A 25,407-nucleotide genomic window follows, 5' to 3' on the forward strand; every position below is an offset into this window, starting at 1 on the left:
ATCTGTCCTATACATACCACCCCTTAATTTAAAGCTATGCCCCCTCGTAATAGCTGACTCCATACACGCAAAAAAGGTTCTCATGGACAACCCTTTCTAAACCCCTAATCATCTTGTACACCTCTATCAAGTCACCCCTAAACCTTCTTTTCTCCAATGAAAACAGACCCAAGTGCCTCAGCCTTTCTTCATACGATCTTCCTACCATACCAGGCAACATCCTGGTAAACCTCCTCTGCACCCGTACCAATGCCTCCACATCCTTCCCATAGTATGGCGACCAAAACTGCACAGACTACTCCAGATGCGGCCGCACCAGAGTCTTATACAACTGCAACATGACCTCAGGACTCTGGAACTCAATTCCTCTACCAATAAAAGCCAGTACACCATATGCCGCCTTCACCGCACTATTTACCTGGGTGGCAACTTTCAAAGATCTGTGTACACGGACACCAAGATCCCTCTGCGCATCCACACTACCAAGTATCCGACCATTAGCCCAGTACCCCATCTTTTTGTTCCTCCTACCAAAGTGAATCACCTCACACTTACCCACATTGAACTCCATTTGCCACCTTTCTGCCCAGCTCTGCAGCTTATCTATATCCCGCTGTAACCTGACACATCCTTCCTCACTGTCAACAACTCCACCGACTTTCGTATCATCCGCAAACTTGCTCACCCAACCTTCTAGCCCCTCCTCCAGGTCATTTATAAAAATGACAAACAGCAATAGTCCCAAAACAGATCCTTGCGGAACACCGCTAGTAACTGCACTCCAAGATGAACCTTTACCATCAACTACTACCCTCTGTCTTCTTCCAGCCAGCCAATTCCTAATCCAACCCTCCAACTCACCCTCAATGCCATACCTCCGTATTTTTTGCAGTAGCCTACCATAGGGAACCTTATCAAACGCCTTACTAAAATCCATATACACCACATCTACTGCTTTACCCTCGTCCACCTCCTTATTGAATTCTTTGAGAAGGTGACTAAGGTTTGTGAGGCATGACCTGCCCTTCACAAAACCATGCTGACTATCCCTGATCACATTATTCCTATCCAGATGTTCATAAATCCTATCCCTTACAATTCTCTAAGACTTTGCCCACAACAGAAGTGAGACTCACCAGCTTATAGTTACTAGGGTTATCCCTACTCCCCTTCTTGAACAAGGGAACCACATTTGCTATCCTCCAGTCTTCTGGCACTATTCCTGTAGACCACGAGGACATAAAAATCAAGGCCAATGGCTCTGCAATCTTAATTGTTGCTAAGAATCAATGAATAATGGCTACTTCGGCAAGGCACTGGAGGGTACATGGCAGCAGTAGCACTATGCCAAACAAAGGCTTAACACCTTCAGAAAATGGAGGGAAAAAGAAAAATCACTGGGGAGGGGAAAGGGGAAATTTAGATAAATGATTTGATTCATAAGCGAGAGAGAATAACTTGCACAAAAAAATGAGATCATTACTGCAATGAAAAATATACTTCCTTCCTTGCATATTACCAGTATATTAATCAAAATATTTGAATTATTCAAGTGTAAACATCTTGTTGGAGGATTTCATGCATGAAGAACTTAGGCCAACAATCATTTTGTGTTTCATTAGATAAAGACTTTCTCCACCTCCAAATCAAATTGTAAATTCCATCAAAATGTCAAGTGCCTGGAAGTGTAACATTCCAACCTTATGATTAAGATATTGATCAATAAGTGCACATCATTTCACAGGTTACAAAAATTTTCTGCTGTGTTTTCCTACAATACAACAACCTGCTGTACTTCAGAGTTTCTTAAATCAGATGCAAAACAATTTGCATGTTCTTTCTTCTTCAGGTCCAAACTCTGATAACTTCAAGACATTCCAGATATCCTTTATTATAACTGCAAATCATTTTCCTGATCACACAAATTACGTATTGTGAAAAATTATATTATAGCCATATTGGTAATTAATTCACAAAAGTAGCCACATAAATAAGCCTTTGAAGCTACTTTCAAGTGCACCAACTGTATACTTAATAATACATGACAGTTTATAAATAATTGGAGTTTATAGTCAGACAGAACATGCAAAAATTATAGAATTTTGAAAAAAAATTATACAACGTAATACAAAACATCTCAAAATTAAATATGTTTTAACAAAATAACACAGGGTTTTTCCTCCCCCCTCCCTCTCCCCGTCATCTGCTCAAGCAGCAACTGGACTCTAATTTGTAATCATTTAAAAAAAGAAAATCAGCAGACAAATCAGGTTTTCATAAACTAGATTATATAAAGAAATTGCCTTTGTAAAAAACGTCTATACAAAAGGATATAATATAGTAACAAAAGCAGGGAGCAATACCCATCCAAGGTGAAGGAAGAGAGAAGTTAGTCAGTTAGATAGATAGGGAAAAGTTTACTAGAGCAAGACCAACCTTCAATGCCGCTGATGCATTTCACACGGTCTCGGACTTCCACGTTGTAGCCTTCAAAGGACATGAATACCCCATCTGGTCGATAAGTACCCCGTGGAGTATATACTTTTGAATAGCTATGAGAAAACTCAAATCTGTCATAGCCATCATACTGGGCAATTTTTCCATAGACCTCAAAATATTTTTCGATCCAGGTGAAAGGCAGATAAATTTCATTGCCTTCTTTCCGTCCTTTTATAGTATAGTCATCATTTATTAAGCAATCCATCTCCTCATATTTAAGTCCCAACAGTTTGTTATTTAGAAGACTGGCTACAGGTGGAGCTTTCTGCTGTTCTTGATGGGATGCATCTGCTGATGGTTGTTTTGGGAGAGACTTGCCCATTTGTAAAAGGCTATTCACTTCATTGTTACCTTCAGAGTCAATTCCCTGCTTTTCCAAACCTTCTCCTCTGAACAGGTCCTCCAGATGACCTAAGTCTCTTGGAAATTGGATTGCCTTATCACTTGAGCACTTGTTCCACAAAAGTACAGTGACCAGTGTAAACAAAGCACAGATGATAATAAGAGTCTTGTAGTTAACTCGAGCTGCCAGGCACCGCATATTCACATCATACCTATATTTTAAAAAAATCCAAAGACAATCAACAAATCCAATATCAAAACATAGTTTTTCAGAACTGAAACTTTTTGATGTATCCTTAAGTGCAAGGACTTTAGTATGTAAAATACATCAATCAAGTAGAAGCTGTACTTTTTTTAAAAAGAATAAGATCCTACAACAATTTACTGTTCACCTACAAAACCATATCTCCATTTTATGAAGCTGGGCACAAAAGCACACCATTACTGCATGAACATAACTCCATTCCATGGCAAACAAACAATCACCAAAGAATCCAAAACTAAAGTGAAGAGGAGTCAGAAAAACATTTGGTGTCAAGATGGCAGCCTAAACACATTGTAAAATGACTGGGGGATGCTGACCCATTAGAGGCAAGAACCTTTTGTGTCAAGCAACTTGGCTTGACCACCTGATGGTGGCATTAACCAACAGTTTTATGCATCTAGCATGCGCGACAGAAATATAGTGAATCCTTTTGCTACATGGACAGTTCCCATTATTGAACGATTACAAATGAGTCAATTCCATACTGTAGATAAGCACTTCCCAAACGAGGGTTCCAGTCATGAACTTGGTGGCAGAGATGGTCACCGTTGAACAGTTATAACTATAATCCCAGTTTAATAAGCACCTGGTGTCACAGCTGCCCCAAGCTTAACTAGGGGTTGTGACAATTCTCAAGCTTTGAAATAGAGTTACAGTGGGAACAAAATAGGAGCAAATTACTGGGAGATGCTGGAACATGAACTGAAAACAAAAAATGCTGGAGATCACAGTGGTCAACTAGCATCCATGTAGAGAAAGCAAGCTAATTTTTCAAGTCTAGATGACTCTTCATCAGACCTGAAGAGAAGTTTGGCGTGTGTAGCACTTATGCAATAATGGGGAGAAAGGTTGTTGATAGCTCAGATTAAGTGATTGGAATGTAAGAATGGCAGACAATGGTGTGTGCCCAGCTGCCAAACTGTAAAGAACAGACAGCCCCACTGGGTTTTTGGGGGGATAGAAATGGTGACAGAGAATGCAACAAGTAAAGTTAAAAGAAAGATGCTTCATGCTCCCTCCTGAACCCTGAAAAACTTGTTCACTTTGCCTCCAATTTCCACCTCTTTAACTTTCACATCATCCATTTCAGACAGTTCCCTTCCTTTCTTCGACTCCTCAGTCTCCATTTCATGGAATAAACTGTCCACTACCATCCACCACAAAGCCACCAACTTCCATAGCTACCCTTCACTACAGCTCTTTCCACTCCATGTCCTGCAAGTATTCCATCCCATTCTCCCAGTTCCTTCACCTACGTTATATCTGTTCGGACAATGCAACCTTCCAAAGTGGAAGGAGCGGGTATTATTTTTGTGAACAGCAAAAGGCAGCATTTTGTAAGTCTATAAATTCATAATTCACAATGTATTTCAGTCCCCTGAATTTGATCAACAATTTACATATCAATAGTTGCTTAACATTGTTAATATACTGTTATTTTTCCAGTAATATTTGAGCCAGTAGTTCTGCAATGGTCACATTTCTGAGATAGGTATATCCAGGACTTCATTTTACTCACATATATGCACAATTTATTCAAATTAACTGTACTTTTATTTGAACACTGATTTTTGACTTTGGGTAACGAACCAGGCCAGGTGTTAGAATTGGAGGTAGGTGAGCACTTTGGGGACAGTGACCACAATTCAGTGACTTTTACTCTAGTGATGGAGAGGGATAAGTGTGCATTGCAGGGCAAACGTTATAGCTGGGGGCAAGGAAATTATGATGCAGTGAGGCACGACTTAGGATGCGTGGCTTGGAAAAGTAAGGCAATTGATATGTGGAGCTTGTTCAAGGAGCAACTATTGTGTCCTTGATAAATATGTACCTGTCAGGCAGGGAGGAAAGGGTTGTGTGAGGGAGCCATGGTTTAATAAGGAATTGGAATCCCTTGTTAAAGGGAAGAGGGCGGCCTATGTAAAGATGAGGCGAGAAGGTTCAATTGGGGCGATTGAGAGTTATAAAGGTAGCCAGGAAGGATCTGAAGAGAGCTAAGAGCAGCAAGGAGGGGACATGAAAAGTCCTTAGTTAGTAGGATTAGGGAAAACACAAAGGCTTTCTATAGGTATGTCAGGAATAAAAGAATGACTAGGGTAGGAATAGGTCCAGTCAAGGATAGCAGTGGGAAGTTGCATGTGGAGGCTGAAGAGATTGGGGAGACACTGAATGAATACTTTTTGTCAGTATTCACTCAGGAACAGGACATTGTTGCCGATATGAATATTGAGTCACAATTAGAATGGATGGCTTTGAGGTATGTAGGGAAGAGGTGTTGGAAATTTTGGAAAGGGTGAAAATAGATAAGTCCCCTGGGCCTGATGGCATTTATCCTAGGATTCTCTGGGAAGCAAGGGAGGAGATTGCATAGCCATTGGCCTTGATTTTTATGTCCTCGTGGTCTACAGGAATAGTGCCAGAAGACTGGAGGATACCAAATGTGATTCCCTTGTTCAAGAAGGGGAGTAGGGATAACCCTAGTAACTATAGACCAGTGAGTCTCACTTCTGTTGTGGGCAAAGTCTTAGAGAGAATTGTAAGAGATAGGATTTATGAACATCTGGATAGGAATAATGTGATCAGGGATAGTCAGCATGGTTTTGTGAAGGGCAGGTTGTACCTCACAAACCTTATTGAATTCTTTGAGAAGGTGACTAAGGAGGTGGATGAGGGTAAAGCGGTAGATGTGGTGTATATGGATTTTAGTAAGGCATTTGATAAGGTTCCCCATGGTAGGCTACTGCAAGAAATACAGAGGTATGGCATTGAGGGTGAGTTGGAGGGTTGGATTAGGAATTGGCTAGCTGGAAGAAGACAGAGGGTAGTAGTTGATGGTAAAGGTTCATCTTGGAGTGCAGTTACTAGCGGTGTTCCGCAAGGATCTGTTTTGGGACTATTGCTGTTTGTCATTTTTATAAATGACCTGGAGGAGGGGCTAGAAGGTTGGGTGAGCAAGTTTGCGGATGATACGAAAGTCAGTGGAGTTGTTGACAGTGAGGAAGGATGTGTCAGGTTACAGCGGGATATAGATAAGCTGCAGAGCTGGGCAGAAAGGTGGCAAATGAAGTTCAATGTGGGTAAGTGTGAGGTGATTCACTTTGGTAGGAGGAACAAAAAGATGGGGTACTGGGCTAATGGTCAGATACTTGGTAGTGTGGATGAGCAGAGGGATCTTGGTGTCCATGTACACAGATCTTTGAAAGTTGCACCCAGGTAAATAGTGCGGTGAAGGCGGCATATGGTGTACTGGCTTTTATTGGTAGAGGAATTGAGTTCCAGAGTCCTGAGGTCATGTTGCAGTTATACAAGACTCTGGTGCGGCCGCATCTGGAGTAGTGTGCGCAGTTTTGGTCGCCATACCATGGCAAGGATGTGGAGGCACTGGAACGGATGCAGAGGTGGTTTACCAGGATGTTGCCTGGTATGGTAGGAAGATCGTATGAGGAAAGGCTGAGGCAATTCGGGCTGTTTTCATTGGAGAAAGGAAGGTTTAGGGGTGACTTGATAGAGGTGTACAAGATGATTAGGGGTTTAGAAAGGGTTGACCATGAGAACCTTTTTGCGTGTATGGAGTCAGCTATTACAAGGGGGCATAGCTTTAAATTAACGGGTGGTATGTATAGGACAGATGTTAGGGGTAGATTCTTTACTCAGTAAGTTGTGAGTTCATGGAATGCCCTGCCAGTAGCAGTGGTGGACTCTCCCTCTTTATGGGCATTTAAACAGGCATTGGTTAGGCATATGGAGGATAGTGGGCTAATGTAGGTTAGGTGGTTTGGATCGGCACAACATCGAGGGCCAGAGGGCCTGTACTGCGCTGTACTTTTCTTTGTTCTACATTCTAAGTCTCACTCAACTCCTGACTATTCACTTATTTCTTGCTTTTGCCTTTGTATACTATAACACTTGCAATTTCTTCTGAAAACTTGTTCAAAAGTCTACTTTACTATTTTCTAACAATACCAGCCCCTGTTACATCTTCCAGTAGTCTATTGCCTGTTTCTTTCAGAAGCACCGGGCAGGAAAAAGGAGAGAAGTTAAGATGCTGGCTTTTAATCTATCAATTTGTGCTCCACTGTAAACAAAACAAAAAATAATTTGTGTTTCATTTCATTTGTAATCCATTTCACAGAAATATTTTCAACTATTGTAGCAATTAGAAACAGAATGCTTGTAAATGGAGAATCTTTGCTTAACTACAGAGTAAGATTACTTATAAAGAGATCCTGTTTACAATAGGAAGTCATTCAAGTATGCAATGCACAGAGTACTTAGTAAGCACAACTTCAAACTAGTTTATAATCCACATAATATAGATTAGGGCAGAATTACATTTCTTTCAAACAAACGACAACAGCATAGAGTTCAGACACCAGCAAGCACAGGAAAGGCGCATTATAGTATTAATACACTAGTGCCTCGCTTTAAACATGCAGAAATTGGTAAAACTGAAAACACAAAGCTACACAGAAGCTACTGAGAGAATTCCCCAAGAGACGGAAGACCAAAATTCCAATACTGTGACTACTGTTTAGCATTGTCATACATTTATCATACTTTAACAATCTTAAAAATGGATAAATATTATAATATTAGAATGTATATCAGCGTTTAAATTAAAATCACCTGGCATGACCAAATTTCCTTCAAATTAATTTAAGAATTAAAGAGAAGTCATTCAAATTCTGGAAGATACAATGGGATATCCATATGTCTCTATCATAACTGTACTAGCCCTTTTAATTTTCAATCTGTAATTAGCTTAAGTAAAACAGAAACTTGGGCAACATGCGCTAAACTACTGATATCATCCAAATGCTGACAAGTTTCTTCCTTTAAAAGTCCAAACTTTAGATATAGTGTCCTCAATTTGTCAATCACGTTACAGTAAATTCTCATGAACGAAATGCACATTATAGCAGAATGGCCTGCAGTTATATGCAAGTCCTAGTATGCATAATTTCATTCACATTAGTAATACTACCCTTGCACTCATTTAAATCTGTACCACCACAATTGTCTCAAACATCTATGGCTTAGGGCAGAGAAGAAAAATAGATATAAAGAACAATCTTTAACTGTCATCCACAATGGACATTGAAGGAGGACAGAATATGGTTTTGCCATGATGTTCTTTACATTTAATTAGCCTGCTTCATTCTTTGCCATTACTGACAAATTAACATTTTAAAACAAAGGGTCCAGAAGACAACCAACATTTCTGGAACTAGCAAGGAGTCAGGGTCAGTTCCTTCTTATCCAGCAGGCAAGTTTCTCTTTAAAAACCAAACAAACTGCAGATCCTGTAAATCAGAACCAAAAACAGAAGTTGCTGGAAAAGGTTTTAAGGGTCACCAGATCAGAAACATTAACTTTGATTTCTCTTCACAGATGTGCCAGACCTGCTGAGTTTTTACAGCAACTGAGTTTTTACAGCAGTTTCTCACAAAAGTGACTGAGTTTTTTTAAAAAAGATTGCTGAGGGCAGAGCAGTAGATGTTGTTTATGTGGACTTTACTAAAGTCTTTGATAAGGTTCTGCATGGTAGCTTAATTAGTAAAGTTAGATCACATGGGATTCAAGATAGGATACAAGATTGTCTTGACTGCAGGAGACAGAGGGTGGTGGAGGTTGTTTTTCAGACTGCAGGTTTGTGACCAGCAGTGTTCCACAGGGATCAGTACTGGGTCCACTTTTGTTCATCATTTATATAAAACAATTTGGACGAGAATATAGGATGCATGGTTAGTAAGTTTATGGATGACACCAAAATTGGTGGTATCATGGACAAAGAAGGTTATCTAAGATTACAAAGAGATCTTAATCAATGGGTTGAGCAGTGACAGATGGAGTTTAATTTGATAAATACAAGATTTGGTTTGATCAAAATGCAATACAGGGCAGGACTTGTACAACTAACGGTAGAGCACTGGGAGATATTGTAGAACAGAGACACCTCGGGGTTCAGATACATCATTGTTTGAAATCTGCGTCACAGGTAGACAGGGTGGTCAAGATGGCATTTAGCATGCTTGCCTTCATTGCTCAGATCGTTGAGTACAAAAACTGGGAGATCATGTTCAGGTTGTACAAGAGGTTGGTGAGGTCTCTTCTGGAGTACTGTTGCAGTTCTGGTTGTCCTGCTATAGCAACGACATTACTAAATTGGAGAGGATTCAGAAAAGATTTACCAGGAATGGGGGGGTTTGAGTTTTCAAAAATAGGCAGGGACTTTTTCACTGGAACATAGGAGGCTAAAGGGTGATCTTAGAGGTTTATGAAATCATGAGTGGCATAGATAAGGTGTATAGCAAGGCCTTTTTCTCCAGCATGGGGCAAGTTAAAACTAGGGGACATATTTTTAAGTGAGAGGAGAAAGTTTTAAAAAAAGGACTGAGGGTAATTTAAGAAAAAAAAAAAGAGTGGCTCGTGTGTGGAATAAACTACCAGATGAAGTGGTGGAAACAGGTACAGTTACACTGTTTAAAAGACATTTGGATAAGTACACGAATAGGAAAGGTTTTGAAAGATATAGAACAAATGCAGACAAATGGATTAGTTTATTTTGGGCTCATGGTCAGCATCGACTAGTTGGACCAAAGGGTCTATTTCCAGGCTGGATGACTCTAGTGCATATACTACTATACTACAGTGTATCATAAAACTACTTAATCATTTTTCTTTGTATATCATATAAAGCTTGAGGACTGCTACATACTATAAACAAAAACAAACCATAGACTTATGTGGAAGCATTACACACTGAATCAAAATTTCATATTGTTAGATGAAGCAAGATGCTTGCCATCCAACCTTTCTTTTTACACATATGATTTACATACATACTCATGCTTTTGTGACTTATTAAATTGGATTATGAACAATACACTATTGCCAGTCTCAAAATTAAACATTGCAATTATTCATAAAATGCTGAAACAAAAATGCTGTGGCCTGCTACCATATGGCTTTTACTGAAAAAAAAAGTTCTAACAGAGAACAAATTTCATGGGATTGAGTCAGTTTCCCACAGCTAGTTACTTGGCACATCACTCAAAACAGTGAACAGCCACTATGAAAATTGCTGTCATAATTACAAGTCCATTTAAGGTACGGTCCAATAAATCTAACTAATCACCAGATGGGTACTGTTATTAAAATATTTGCTAATGGCACAAATAATAACTTCAAACTGTGGCAGCTGCTGACAAGTGTGCAATAACATTTTTTCAATCAGTGCTATGCAGTTGACTGATTGTTATTGTGGAAGCTTGTTGGAACACAGCCTACATGAAATGATTTTATTTATTTCATTGAAACAGGTCGATTTTCTCTGCTATAATAAAACAAAAAACTGATGTTGGAGGTTTGAAACAAAAACTGAAATTGTTGGAGAAACTCAAATCTGTCAACATCTGTGGGAAGAAAGCAGTCATGCTTTAAGTCCAGTGACTCTGACAAGCTCTGATGAAGAGACACTGTACTCAAAACATCATATCTGCTTTCTTCTCACAGCTGCTGCCAGATCTGCAAAGTTTCTCCAGTAATTCTGATTTTCTCTGCTGTCGTCATGCAATTTTAATTCAAAGATGCTGACTATGTAAGTTTTTAGATACTTCCCATTCGGCACCTGACTTAGGAGTGCATTGTTAAGATCACCAGAAATAAATAACTTTTCCCCTTATCAGAAGGGGAATTACCAGGGGTGTCATTTAAGATAAGTGGCAGAAGGTTTAGAGGGGATTTAATGAAGACTTTTTTTTCCCTACAGGTTGATGGATGAAAGAGAGTGTTGAAGCAGGAACCATCATAACATTTTAGTAATATTTAGATGAACACTTGGAATGCCATAGCATACACAACTGCAGTCAAATGCTGAGAAATGGGTTTAGAGTATATTGGTATTCTATGACTAGCGGTACATAGGCTGACAGGCCTCTTTTCATGCTGTAATACTTCATGACTCGATAACAGCAGAAAGAATGTCCACTCTGATAACCAGTTTGTGTTGGAAGCCCATTCCAAAGTCAATTAGGGTAGCAACTAGAAATTAAATCTACTGCAGATTTTTAAAAAAATATGAGTGTGAATACTAATCCACACTACATTATATAAATAAAGTTCATGCATCGGATTGTTAAGAATTAAAAACATGGTACATCACTAAATTCATAAATATTTTTTAAAATGCATACTAGTTACTAAATGCATGGCATATTAGAAAATTTACACAAGAAAAATAAATTGCCAGTTTGATACTGTTGAACACATTGCCACAAGTGTGACAACAATTTGCATTTTTTTTAAATTTCACAGTAGGAAGGAGATTAATTTCAGTTTTCAAGTGCCTTCACCTTTTGCTCCCAGAAATTCTGTTAGCCTCCTAAGAGTGCTGTTGTATTTCATGGAAGAATAGTAAGGAGAGGAGCTTTTTAATTAGTATCTTGGGGCAGCACTTTTCCAACTGCGAAAGAAAAAAAAAAAGGATGAAAACCAAACATAGTTTAAATTCTCAGCCAAATGAAAAGAGGAGAATGACATATGTTCCAATATCAATATTATTGAACTGATGCGAAAAGAGAAATGAAGACACAAGAAACAACTTTTGGTACAAAGTAATTAATTTAAGCTTAACATTTTTACTTTCAAATTCCTTCTGGGCTTTATCCATTTATCCATGTAATCTCCTCCAGCCCAAAAATGAGCATAGTTGTCTCAGAGTGAATTCTAATGTCTTCAGCTTATCGTATTTAATTACTCTATCATTGTTAGTGACGCCTTCAGATGTTCAGGCTCTAAAACTTTCCTCTTCAAGACACTTTATAATCTGTTGACCAACCTTTTTGTCACTTGTATTAATATTGTCTAAACTGTACAAGACATTAGTCAGACTCAGCTCAAAATGCTAGAAACAATTTTGGGCCCCTTTTATAAGGAAAGGTATAGGTTATTGCAGGCAGTCCAAAAAAGGTTCTCGGGGGTGATCACAGAATTGTTCTATGAATAGAGGTCCAAGTAGGTCATTGGAGTTTAGAAGAATGAGAGGCAAAGTTATTGAAACATACAGGATTTTCAAGAACTTGACAAGGATGCAGAAATGTTTCCCCTTGTGGCCAGATGGCGTAATCTTAAAGTAAGCACTTATCCATTTAAGATAGAGGTGAGAAGTAATTTCTTCTCTCAGAATAATGAGCCTGTGGCATTTGTTACCCCAGAGGACTGGTGAAGTCATTAAGTATATTTAAGGCAAAGATAGAGAGACTTTTTAAACTGTAAAGGGATCAAGGGTTATGGGAAAAAGGCAACAAAGCAGAGTTGAGAATCATCAGGTCATCCATGTTCTCACTGAATATTGGAGGAGACTTGATATGCTGAATGGGCTACACCTGCCTCCAAGTCCTATGGCATCAATATCAATAAAAAGGGTGAGTGATTTAGGAGGGATTAACTTTTAAACTGTTTGTGTTTAAGCATTAATTTTAATGAACCTCAACTTTACATTTCACAGAATGCTCTATGAATACAAATACAGTTTCTAAAAGCTCTTTTTTAAAACTTGTGGCAAATTTACAATAAATTATAGATCACTGAAAGCTTGCTCTCTACCCAACATACATGGCAGATGCAAAATTCAATCAAATCTATTTAGAATCCCAAGAGGGTACGGTAGAAACAATAGCCATACATTGCCTGATTTGGGAAGATCAGCAGAAAATGCAATGCAACATATCAACATTGAGGACTGCATTTTGTGAGAAACTATAAAAGATTAGATTTGATTTATGACAAGTTCACTAAAGCATCTCAAACTCATGCACTCCTATGTACTGAACTTGCTAGATTTCACTATTTCTACGCGTTTCTGTCTAACCCTAATGCTCAAAAATTGGAGGTCATCCAAAATACTGTCACCTGTCTCCTTCACCTGCGTGTTTGCTGATCTACACTAGCTCACAGAGTAGTGAATCTGTGGAATTTTTGAAAACCTGCACATTCGCCCCGTGTCTGCGTGGGCTTCCTCTGGGTGCTCTGGTTTCCTACCACAGTCCAAAGAATGTGCAGGTCAGGTGAATTGGACATGCTAAATTGCCAATACTGTTAGGTGCATTAGTAAATATAGGGTAGAGGAATGGGTCTGGGTCGGTTACTCTCTGGAGGGTCGGTGTGGACTTGTTGGGCCGAAGAGTCTGTTTCCATGCTATAGGGTATCTAATCTAATTGTTGCAGCTTCATTCTCTGCCAATTTCTAAAATCATCTCTAGTCCTATAATCCTCTAATTCTGCTCCTAAAGCAAAATATTGCAGATGTTGGAAATTTGTAATAAAACAGAACATGATAGAAACATTGTCTGCAGATGTAGCATTAACTGTGGAAAAAGAAACAGAATTAGTGTTTCAGATCTGTGCATTCTCATGAGAAAGTTAAATGTTCATTTCCATCTTGCCTTCAGCAAGTCTATCATCACACCCTCCACTCAACTCCAACATAATTCAAAGACATCATCACTTTCTTCTTCAATAAAATAATCTGCATATCTGCCCTTTTCTACCCCCCCCCCCCCCCCCCAAGTTAGCATCCGACTTCCACTTTCTAAAGTTCTGATCATCAGGTATTTCCTAACAAGGTTTTCAGTTACTCTAATCAGCCATCGGCAGAGTTGAAGATCTCTTAATAATTCCATTCAAACATATTTTCTTCTACCTTCATAGCACTGTGCTGTTATGGCTCAACAACAAATGTCATTTCATAGATATCGCATGTCATGACCATGTGTATAGGATATGACCAGGTAGGGAAAGAGTAAAGTTTTGTGAAACAAGAGGTTCAGCTGAGAATGACTCAGATCAGATAAGAACTTGCAGTTAACAATGGGGTGCTGGAGGCAAGGGTAATGGGTTAACAAGGTGGAAAAGCATTTATTATGTAGAGCCATTTAACAATATTAGAAACATTCAGTATGTAAAGTCAGTTAACAAGGTGAAAAGTGAAGTTATTCATTGTATAACAGCAGATGGCTTAATCTTTACTATTGACACTCGCTGATTGTAATGATCATCCAATCAATATGTATGTTGCCTTATTTGGATGCTTCTCCCTGTAAAGTGACAACATAATTCATTAAGAAACTGCTGTTTGAAAGAGCAGATCGAAAACTCATGTCCCTGTGCACATGGGCAATCGTTCTCTGGCTCCAGGGCCCGGAATAAAGATGGAAGAAGTAAAACTACACTGTGTCCGAGGGTTTTGCTTCGACCAAGGGGGGAAACGGGACGATAGCTATTTCTTCTTCATAGATCACAAGGGTTCCCACTGCAGATCACAATCCAGGAATCATTGTGGATATCTGGTCAGAACACTGCATCATCTTTTACGACCATCAACATTATTTTAAGTCTGAAATGATAAACTGGGAAAGAAAGAAAAACACAGCTTAAACTGTCCCTATCAAACAATTAGAGGAATGCCTGCTTCAACATGGAATCAATTGGTTTAAGAATAAGGTCTACCATAGATTTCTCAATTTCAGTTAGCAATAAACAAAGAGCATAAGCAGGTTCTTTGACTTAAGATCATCATGACATAGCCCAAATTTGGTTGCAGCAAATGTCACCTTCTATGGGGTCTCATAAATGTCAAACAGAAGCATGAAGCCTTCGCTGATTTTCTCTTTCTCAATGACTCAAAAAGAGATAAAAATCAACTGCTGGCATTGTAGATTTATTAATATCATTGATCAAGAGGACCTTCCTGCACTCAAACTAGATAACCAAAATCTCATGAAGGAGAGGAAGCAAGAGTTTTACTCAAGTTTCTAAATCCAGGGGAGGTATATCAATGATTTTTTCTGCTCTCTTTTAACTGTCCTTGTATAATTTTCCATGACAGTAGCTAGAAAGCTGACCCATTGTTAAACTGTGTGTGAACAAACCAGAGTAACTCTTCAAAAATTATAATATGGTAGCTGTGGAAAAGTCATAAAATGATGGAAACGCTCAGCCGTAAGGAAGCATCTGTTGAGCCAAAAAATTGAGGTAATGCCAACAGATGAGTGACCTAAAAATGTATGTTTTCTTAAATGTGTTAAGAATTTTTTAAGTTTTCCTCTGGGCCCCTAGCTGGGACTGATCCAACAGCATTACCAAATCTGGAATATCTGGGTATAGCCATGATACAGTTCTCATTCGGTCAGTATGAAACATTCTCAATATCTTAACATTTCCAGCTTCAGGCTTACATCAAGATAAGCAATGCCAAACATTTACTATAAAATCAAAAAGGCAGGATTTGAGAGATCGTAATCTTGTCTAGTTCAGGTAATATTCAGACATTGTTAAAGCTTTGTTCTTTTTATCTTATGATGCAGCTTGTGATGTAACAATCAAATTACTGCCTTATAACACACTCATGATGTGAATTTGATGCTCTACAGTGGTGGGAAGAATTGAAACCAGCAATCCAGCAAAGTGAAATTATGCTTTGCTTCGAAGGAATTTTGGCACAAATGAAACTCTACAAATAACAATAGTAAAACCATATGAAGTAGACTTTGCAATCTTTTGTGAAGCCTCCTACACAAAAAAACATCAGCCTTCGACATTACAGACCTTTGCACTTCAACTCATTCACAGAATGAATTGCTCACTGACATTTCATTGTTTGAAGTGTTGATCTGAAGAGACAGCACTTCAACCAAAAAAATAAATTTACAACTTACTAACCGGTAATAAAAAAAGAACATTTGTAAAAATAGACTTGGGAGGACTGCACTGCAGACTGCCACAAAAACTCAAAAAAGACGACAAAAAGGTAGTTAGTACATTCTAAGATTACAATTTCCATAGTGGCATACTTATCCTATTTTTAATACAGATTTGAAAGGTAAGTACCATAAAATAAACATCCATACAATCTAAAAGGTAGGATTAAAAACTTTCACTTTCTGATGTCTTAATGAGGATGGATAGCAAAACAGGTAGGAGTAAGAAAAGAACTTAGGTTAGCAGGGAATGCAGAGATGGATATCAGCTGGGATCTGAGAGGGGACATGGGCCTTGGTTGTCAGATGGAACATAAGCAACACTGCATCACCCTCCCAGCTGATTAAGTGCATTCCCAACACCAAGCTCACCATGAGAAATAGCAGAAGATTCCAACTGTTATGTCAAGATAAGAGAGATGACTGAAACAGTACCACCTGAATGGTTTTGGGAACATTTGTTTTAGATATGGACATAGGCTTTAATAAAAAAAGGAGGAAGGACCAGAATTTGGGGCCAAGGCAAATGATGGACAAAAAGCAAGAGATCAAAAGGATGAAAAAGTATTTGTGCAGAAGACACATGCAGAGGATAGTACGGGGACTAAAGAGAAGGAACACCAGCATGGAGCAAAAAAAGGGCATTGAAAAGCTCTGCAGATAGAGTTTTGAAAATTTAATGTACATTAATGAAGTAACTCGTGTGATGAGGACGGACGATTGCTTAACTTCATATGCATGAGCATATTGGAAACTGAAAGATGGAAACCTGATAAGGGCAATGTTAAGAAAATGAATCTAATTGTTTCAGCAATAATGGCGGTGGTGAGGGGAGAGAAGCAATGGTGTGGGTAGACTGTTGTAAAACTTAGAGATGAAGAGAAAGATGTGGGCTTTGAACATTAATACTAGATCAAACAAAGTACCTTTCATGATTTCAGTGTACCCCAAAACGCTTTACAGCCAAAGGAGTATTTTCTGAATTAGTGAAATGTCACATAATAACCAATTTGACAACCAGCAATAATGACCAAAATCATCTGGCTTGATGATATTGGTTGAGACAGAAATTATGATCAGGACATGGTGGAAGCTTGCTTATTCTTCTTTGAAATGGTGTCACAGAATATTTTAGATTTACTCAAGTAGTCAATTAGGACCACTGTTTGACATCACATCTGAAAGGGGACACCTTATGCAGTACAATCTGGCTCATACTCTCAAGTCTCCTAAGCGTTACTTGACCCCAATATCTTCTAACAAAGGGGTGAGAATGCTACCATTGAGCCAAAGGTGACGAAGGATTCATGAAGGTGGGAGAGATTACAGTAAATGGGAACTTGTTAGAAAGGGAGATTAGAGGTAAAGAGGTAGTTGGACCCAGTCAATGATGGAATGTTGGGGGTGTGGGGGGGCAAAAGGAACAGAAACGGAGGACAGAAACCGATATGACAGCAAATTTGTGACTTGACTAGGGCAAGAGATACGGTTCAAGCAAAAGTATTCATCATCAATTTACTTTAGCCAAGAAAGATAATCAAAAACTGCCAGGATTGGAGTATAGAAAGAATCAGATAAAAGTGATGGCTCATAGAAACATGGTTGAGTAGGTTAGGACTTGGGGGCGTGAGGGCAGCAGGGGGCGGAAGGAGAGGAAACAGCAGATCTGGTGCGGAGTGGTGTGTCTCATTGTGAATCAAACAGATCCTTTCAAATCATTGCAACAATATTTACAAAAGAAACTCACTCCGGCACAAATAAGAGCATCTTATTAACACGGTTTCAAAGTTCAGGTAGTGATGCAAATGACGTCCATTCACACAGTCACTTTTAGAAGGGACCAATTACCGAACTTCTCATTTGTCTGCACTGTTTACAATGCAAACATTTTCCAGAAACATTTACCACATTAGTTATACCCAATTTTATTCCTTTATTATTACTGCCATAAACTCCTCTGCAGTAGTTACCTAACAATAATGGACATTTTAAAAATCAAATCTGACTCGTCAAAATTTGCTCTTGTTTATTATCAACCACCAATTTTAGCTCTCACCACTTACACATGCTTCTGATCTGATTCCATTACCACATTACCTATCCAGGCTGAAGTTAATACGGTACAAGAATGATTTTCTTGTTTGACTTGAACGTTTTACTTCACAAAACTCGCTGTCGTAACACAAGATAAAAAAAGGAACATTAATGCTGGACTCTCTTGGGGCAGTGTTGGTGTGGGGGTAAAAATAAAAGATAGAAAGGCTTTCTGAAATACTCCCTTACCAATGGTGAGATCTTAAAATTACAAAAAAAGCAGGAAACAAGAATGGCAGCAACTGTTGAAAAAACACCACTGCTTCAGCATTTGACCCTTTGTAGATATTAATCCTGAGGAACCGTCAAAGGCTTGAGATATCATCTGTAGACACAGACTTGTTGAGTATTTCCAGCCCTTTAATACTTTTTGGAATCCTTGCATCTGGAACATTTTGCTTTGTTACTTTTTTTGAAAAAAAATTCAACAGCCTTTGCGCCACCCTGTTTATTTCCAAATGTTAGCAATCCCAGAACTTCACAATATATGCACTCTATGACAAGCCTTCTCGTTCCAAATGACTTACCAATCCTTATCTTAAATCTCAAAAGGCTTTGCTCCAATCTGAGCAACTGTTCAAAGCCACAAAATGCACTAAATTACAGCTGGACCTCTTTACTACTGAAGGCTGATCAGTTGAACAATAGAATACAGAAAACAGGAGGAGCAAGCCATTTGCTCATCAAGCCCACTTCGCAATTCAACATGATCACAACTGATGCTCTAACTCAAAACTATACTCCTTAGCCCATCCCCCTTTACTCCTTTAACTTCTTGAAATCTATTTATGTAATATATTCAGTGATTTGGCTTCTTCAGCCTTGTGCTAGAGAATTCCACAAGTTCACTTTGAGTGAAGAAGTTTGTCATCTCAGTCCAAAATGGCTTACTCCATATACTGAAATGGTGACACCTTGCTGCAGTTCCCCAGCCAAGTAAAACATCCCAGTCGGTCAGAATTTATATATGTTTCAATGTGATGCTCTCTCATTCTTCTAAACCCCGGTGAATACAGGCCCAGTTGCCCCAGTCTCTCTTCATACAATAAACCTGCCACCCCAGAAACCAATCTGCTGAACCTCCTTCGCACTTGCTTTTCGGTAAGGAGACTAAAACTGCACACAATACTTCAAGTATAGTCTCATCAAGGTCCAGTACCTTTTTCCTGTACTCAAACACTCTTGGAATAAATGGATGAGAAAGTGAGGACTGCAGATGCTGGAGATCAGAGCTGAAAATGTGTTGCTGGAAAAGCGCAGTAGGTCAGGCAGCATCCAAGGAACAGGAGAAGGGCTTATGCCCGAAACGTCGATTCTCCTGTTCCTTGGATGCTGCCGAGCACTCAGCAGCTATCCTTTATCAAGTGTGGAATTGTACTTCTGTTCACAGTCCTTTCCAGTCTCACAATATATCTTCATGAAGTTTAGCTCTCTTAAATGAACAGCTCATTTTCATATTCTGAGTAGCACCAATCTTCATTAATATTATGCTAGAGACTAGAGGCAAACTGAACTTACCTTTTTCACTTTGATGATAGTTTATGGAGTATACGTACGTAGTTCATCTGTCATCAAGTTATACTGATGAGCCCCAAAAGCAGTATTCATTTTCTACTTCGGACAAAGATGCCCGAAATTCGACTTAGTATCCGGATATCCTACAGCTAACTCTGGAACAAAGAAAAAACAATGACACAGTAAATGACAATTGTAGATTTGGATATGTCAGATTGAAAAAAACCCCACTCCTTTGCCTTTCCTTCTTGCCAATAATGATACAGCTCCAAAAATCAAAAACAATTTCAAATCAACATTTCCTATGCTTAACTTTTCACAATGATGGAAAGTGCTAATTAACACCAGGATATATTTCTTCTTAAATAAAAATACTTCTCACATCAAATTAGTTGACTTTGACTGGGCATTTTGTTCCTATATATGCTAGCTATTGTGGTGACCAAAATCAGAAGCTTAACAGGTCTGGCAGCATCTGAAGAAACAGAGTTAACATTGAACTCAATGTGACTCTTCTTCAGAAGCAAAGTTCTGAATACTTTAGAATTTAGTCACATTCGACTTGAAACAACTGCTTCTCTCCCCAGATGCAGCCAGAGCTGTTGAGTTTCCAGAGCACCTCCTGTCTTTGTCATGGATCTCCAGCAACTGCAGTATTTTGCTTTTTTTTAAGCATTTATACAGCATATGTAACATGGTGACTTGTCCCAACATGCTTAAAAGAAGCACCAGCAAACCATAATTTGACATCAAACCATAAAAGTAAATACTAGGTCAGATTCCCTAAAGCTTGGTCAAAGAGGTGCCTTAAAAGACCAAGCGTATAAAAGAGCAGCATTGATAGGTAAACAGGTTCAAATAAAGATGACAGAGTCATACAACATGGAAACAGACCCTTTGGTCCAACTTATCCGTGCAGACCAGACATCCCAATCTGATCTACTTCCACTTGCCAGCATTTGGCCCATATCCCTCAACTCTTCCTGATCTTATACCCAAGCAGATGCTTTTTAAATGTTGCAATTGTCTCAGTCTCCACCACTTCCTCTGGCAGCTCATTCCACACACTGACGACCCGCTACATGAAAAAAAGACCTCTTATGGCCCTTTTAAATCCTTCCCCCTCACCTTAAATCTATGATTAGTTTTGGACTCCCTCACCATTGGAAAAAGACCTGGCTATTCACCCTATCCACACCCCTCATTTTATAAACCTCTAAGATCATCCCTCAGCCGCCAATTCATCAGGGGAAAAAAGCTCCAGCCTATTCAGCCTCTTGCTATAACTCAAATCTCCAATCACGGCAAAATCCTTGTAAATATTTTCTGCATTCTCTCAAGGGTAACAACATCCTTCCTATAGAAGGGCGACCAGAATTGTATGCAGTGTTCTAAAAGTGGCCTCACCAACGTCCTGTACAGCTGCAACAGGACATTCCAACTCCTATGCTCAATGCCGTGACCCATAAAAAGGTAAGCATGCCAAAATGCTTTCTTAACCAACCTGTCTGCCTGCAACCCCACTTTCAAGGAACAATGCATATGCATCCCTAGGTCTCCTTTTTTGGTGATACTCCCCAGGGCCCGACCATTAAGTTTAAGTTCTGTCCTGGTTTGCCGTACCAAAATGCAACATCTCACATTTATCTAAATTAAACCCCATCGGCCACTCCTTGGATCATTGGCCCAGCTGATCATGGTCCCATTGTAGTTTGAGATAATCTTCTTCACTGTCTATCACACCACCTATTTAGGCATCATCTGCAAACTTCCTAACCATACCTCCTATATTCTCACCCAAATCATTTATCTAAATGACAAAAAGCAATGGGTCCAGCACTGATCCTTGTGGCACACTGCTGGTTACAGGCTTCCATTGTGAGAAGCAACCCTCCAATTTGTAGCTCTTCTCACAACCTTCTCAAACTTTGAGCAACCCTCTGAGTTTTTAAGAATGGTAATTATTTGTGAAACATATATTAATGTTACTAGACAAAGTATAGGATTTGATCAGTAAGAAAGAAACCAGAAAGAAAGAACAATTCTTACTCAGAAGGAAAGTTTGGATGTCATTCGTCCAATCAAGTCTCTTTTGTTGAATTTTAGAATTATCAGAATGCCACACCATTAAATGGCATGAAACACTAGCATCTACAAAACAAACATACACAACTGCAAAGAGTAATTATTTCATAAATACAGTTGTGCAGTCAATTTGTCAGATTTATAATCTAGCATGCCTGCTAATTCATCATGATATGAATTCACACAGTAATTTGATTATAAGCAATACAGAAAATACATAACAACAGATTCCAAGTTATTTGATACATCACGTAACCACACAGAAACACATGCGTTGGCTCGACAAGACATTAAATTATGGGGGTGGTTACGGGAATTATAGTATAAATCCATAATATTGAGAATAAGGCCATAAATAATAGGCGATGATAATACATATTTATAATACTTAGTGATACTGTTTCATCCACCCAGCAAAACACTATTCCCCATTGTGTTTTGTAATAAATTGAAGAAAACCTGCTATAAAACACAGGTGATATGGACTATGCAATGTTCAACAGTTGCCATCTATTGAAAAGAAAGTTACGGTTGGCAATAACAATAAAGGGTCATTAAAACAAAGTGCGTGTTAAATCAAACTACAAATGGAACTCAATCGACCACTTCCACAATGCTTTATTGACGAAGCACTTCAAGTAGTTACTGGAAACTTTACATTTATGCGCTTTGTACAATAGTTTGTAAAGTTAGAGACGTAGGAGCAGAAGCAGACCATTCTGTCCATTGATTTTGCTCTGCAAATGAGATCATGGCTGTTCTGATAACCCTCAATTCCACTTTCCTGTCTTTTCCCAATAACCCGCCCTTGCTGATTAAATATTTAACTCAGTCTTTAAATATACTTAATGACGGAGTCTTGACAGCCTCATTGATAAAGAATTCCTTCGATTCACTATCCTCAAAAGAAAATTCTTCTCATGTTTGTCTTAAATGCGTGACCCTTATTGTGAGATTATACCCTCTGGTCCTAGATGTTCACTTCAAAGGAAACAACTTTTCTACATCTAGCCAGTCAACTTCCCTAAGAATCTTATATTTTTCAATAAAGTTGCCTCTCATTCCTCTAAACCTAAACCTCTCATTCCTCTGAACCTACCCAACCTCACCTCATAATACCTCACAGACAGTTGCCATAGGTGGGAATTGAACTCCATACCCAGGATAGGCTAGTGATTAGCTCAGTTTTATTTTCAGATTTCCAGCATTCGGTTCTTTGTTACTGATTGTTGGAATAGAGCTCCTTTCATTTCTGGAGTTGCTTTTGCGACAATGGGCTAGGTTTTACCAGAGAAGTGGAGTCGAGTCATTATCCAAAATATGGGTCATTTATAGATTGTGTGGCCGCATGGGCAGAGCTTCCTCAGCAATCTTCCAAAATGCAGTTAATTTACTATCTTATTCATGCTGACCAGACGCTAAATGGGTCATGACTGCTCCAGTCAGTTCCCACAAGAGCAAAGAGGACACAACTAACATTGCTCAGCTTTGTGTAGATGCCAAGTTATGGGAATCAATAAAATGGCAGATACTAAAGGCATAGTGCAAAATGTACGGGAGAGAGAGAGAGAGAGTGAGAGAGAGAGAGAGAGAGAGAGAGAGAGAGAGAGAGAGAGAGAGAGTGAGAGTGAGAGTGAGAGTGAGAGTGAGAGTGAGAGTGAGAGTGAGAGTGAGAGTGAGAGTGAGAGAGAGAGAGTGAGAGAGAGAGTGAGAGAGAGAGAGTGAGAGAGAGAGAGTGAGAGAGAGAGTGAGAGAGAGAGAGAGTGAGAGAGAGAGAGTGAGAGAGAGAGTGAGAGAGTGAGTAGAGAGAGTGAGTAGAGAGAGTGAGTAGAGAGAGTGAGTAGAGAGAGTGAGTAGAGAGAGTGAGTAGAGAGAGTGAGTAGAGAGAGTGAGTAGAGAGAGTGAGTAGAGAGAGTGAGTAGAGAGAGTGAGTAGAGAGAGTGAGGAGAGAGAGTGAGGAGAGAGAGTGAGGAGAGAGAGTGAGGAGAGAGAGTGAGGAGAGAGAGTGAGGAGAGAGAGTGAGGAGAGAGAGTGAGGAGAGAGAGTGAGGAGAGAGTGAGAGAGAGAGTGAGAGAGAGAGTGAGAGAGAGAGTGAGAGAGAGAGTGAGAGAGAGAGTGAGAGAGAGAGTGAGAGAGAGAGAGAGTGAGAGAGAGAGTGAGAGAGAGAGTGAGAGAGAGAGTGAGAGAGAGAGTGAGAGAGTGAGTAGAGAGAGTGAGTAGAGAGAGTGAGTAGAGAGAGTGAGTAGAGAGGTGAGTAGAGAGAGTGAGTAGAGAGAGTGAGTAGAGAGAGTGAGTAGAGAGAGTGAGTAGAGAGAGTGAGTAGAGAGAGTGAGTAGAGAGAGTGGGAGGGGGGAGAGGGGGGGGGAGGGGAGGAGAGAGAGAGAGGAGAGAGATGAGAGAGAGAGAGAGAGAGTGAGAGAGAGAGAGAGAGAGAGAGTGGAGAGAGTGAGTAGAGAGAGTGAGTAGAGAGAGTGAGTAGAGAGAGTGAGTAGAGGAGAGAGAGAGAGAGAGAGGAGAGAGAGAGAGAGTGAGAGAGTGAGAGAGTGGAGAGGAGGTGAGAGAGTGAGAGACAGACAGACCAGACAGACCAACTTGCAGTAGTCCATAGAGCGAACATAGGAGATGTGCATTGGTCTTGACCATGTGGTTTCAGCCTTGAGCACTGGGTGGGTACGATTACCCAAAGATGAATGGACCAGTTGTCAGGTGGTCACACGCCAGTTAAACCAGATCAAAGTGCCAATGTCTGAAGGCCATGGTATTTTCTATGCAGTTTCTCAATTTGAAAGAGAGCCTGGCCCTTTTCCAGAGATCTTTCTGTAAAAAGGCACCTGACAGCCTTTGTGACTATCATAGGATATACAGGAGGGTCCCAAAACATTAACTGTGACTTCTCTTCTCAGATGTTGCCAGACCTGCTGGGCTTTTCTAGCAGCTTCTGTTTTTGCTGCTGTGTTTTTAGATTAGATTACTTAGTGTGGAAACAGGCCCTTCGGCTCAATAAGTCCACACCGACCCTCCAAAGAGCAACCCACCCAGACCCATTCCCTTACATTTACCCCTTCATCTAAAACTACGGGCAATTTAGCACAGCCAATTCACCTAACCTGCACATCTTTGGTGCAGTGGGAGGAAACCGGAGCACCCGGAGGAAACCCACGCAGACACGGGGAGAATGTGCAAACTCCACACAGACAGTTGCCATAGGCGGGAATTGAACTGGGTCTCTGGCACTGTGAGGCAGCAGTGCTAACCACTGTGCCACCGTGTTCTTGTTCCACGTACCTTAAAATTTGGTGAGAATGTATTAGGTGGCTCACCTGCCTATTTATACTCCAGCTGACCATAACAAATATAGTATTGAGGCATTGAAATGGAAAGCAAGAAATTGAACTTTTTGATTTGTGTAGTTGATTAATGTTAATTCTTCTGTACATTGCATCAAAAACATAAGCTTAGACAAAATATAGAGGGAGAAATGACTACATCATTGTGTAGATAACCATAATACCAACTAGAGAAGGTGCAAAATAAAGAGACTTTGGAGTGCAAGCTCATAACTCCTTGAAAGTGGAGTTGCAGGGAGATAGGATAGCGAAAAAGGCGTCTGGTACACTTTCCTTTATTGGTCAGAGTATTGAGTATAGGAGTTGAGAATGTCATGTTGCGGCTGTACAGGACATTGGTTAGGCCACTGTTGGAATATTACGTGCAATTCTGGTCTCCTTTCTATCGGAAAGTGGTTGTGAAATTTGAAAGGGTTCAGAAAAGATATACAAGGATGTTGCCAGGGTTGAAGGATTTGAGCTATAGGGAGAGGTTGAGAAGGCTAGGGCTGTTTTCCCTGGA

At 39.6% G+C, this 25,407-nt stretch overlaps 1 protein-coding gene across 10 annotated transcripts in view; it reads right to left on the bottom strand.

The window, feature by feature from the left end:
* glceb (glucuronic acid epimerase b) overlaps positions 1-25,407 on the bottom strand; it is a 101,781-nt gene that overhangs the window by 31,457 nt on the left and 44,917 nt on the right. For 3 of the 10 annotated variants that reach the window (XM_072565240.1, XM_072565241.1, XM_072565239.1), the window contains exons 2-3: positions 19,477-19,628; positions 2,437-3,053 (exon numbers count right to left, since the gene is read on the bottom strand). In XM_072565240.1, coding sequence (XP_072421341.1) covers positions 2,437-3,040 — 604 coding nt within the window. In that variant the 5' untranslated portion in view covers positions 3,041-3,053; positions 19,477-19,628. Of the gene's footprint in view, positions 1-2,436; positions 3,054-11,460; positions 11,571-19,476; positions 19,629-21,522; positions 21,590-25,407 lie in introns of those variants that run through there. The other 7 variants (XM_072565246.1, XM_072565238.1, XM_072565244.1 and 4 more) reach the window with 6 other exon arrangements.

This window comes from Chiloscyllium punctatum, chromosome 48, assembly GCF_047496795.1.
Source record: "Chiloscyllium punctatum isolate Juve2018m chromosome 48, sChiPun1.3, whole genome shotgun sequence".
Taxonomy (NCBI): domain Eukaryota; kingdom Metazoa; phylum Chordata; class Chondrichthyes; order Orectolobiformes; family Hemiscylliidae; genus Chiloscyllium; species Chiloscyllium punctatum.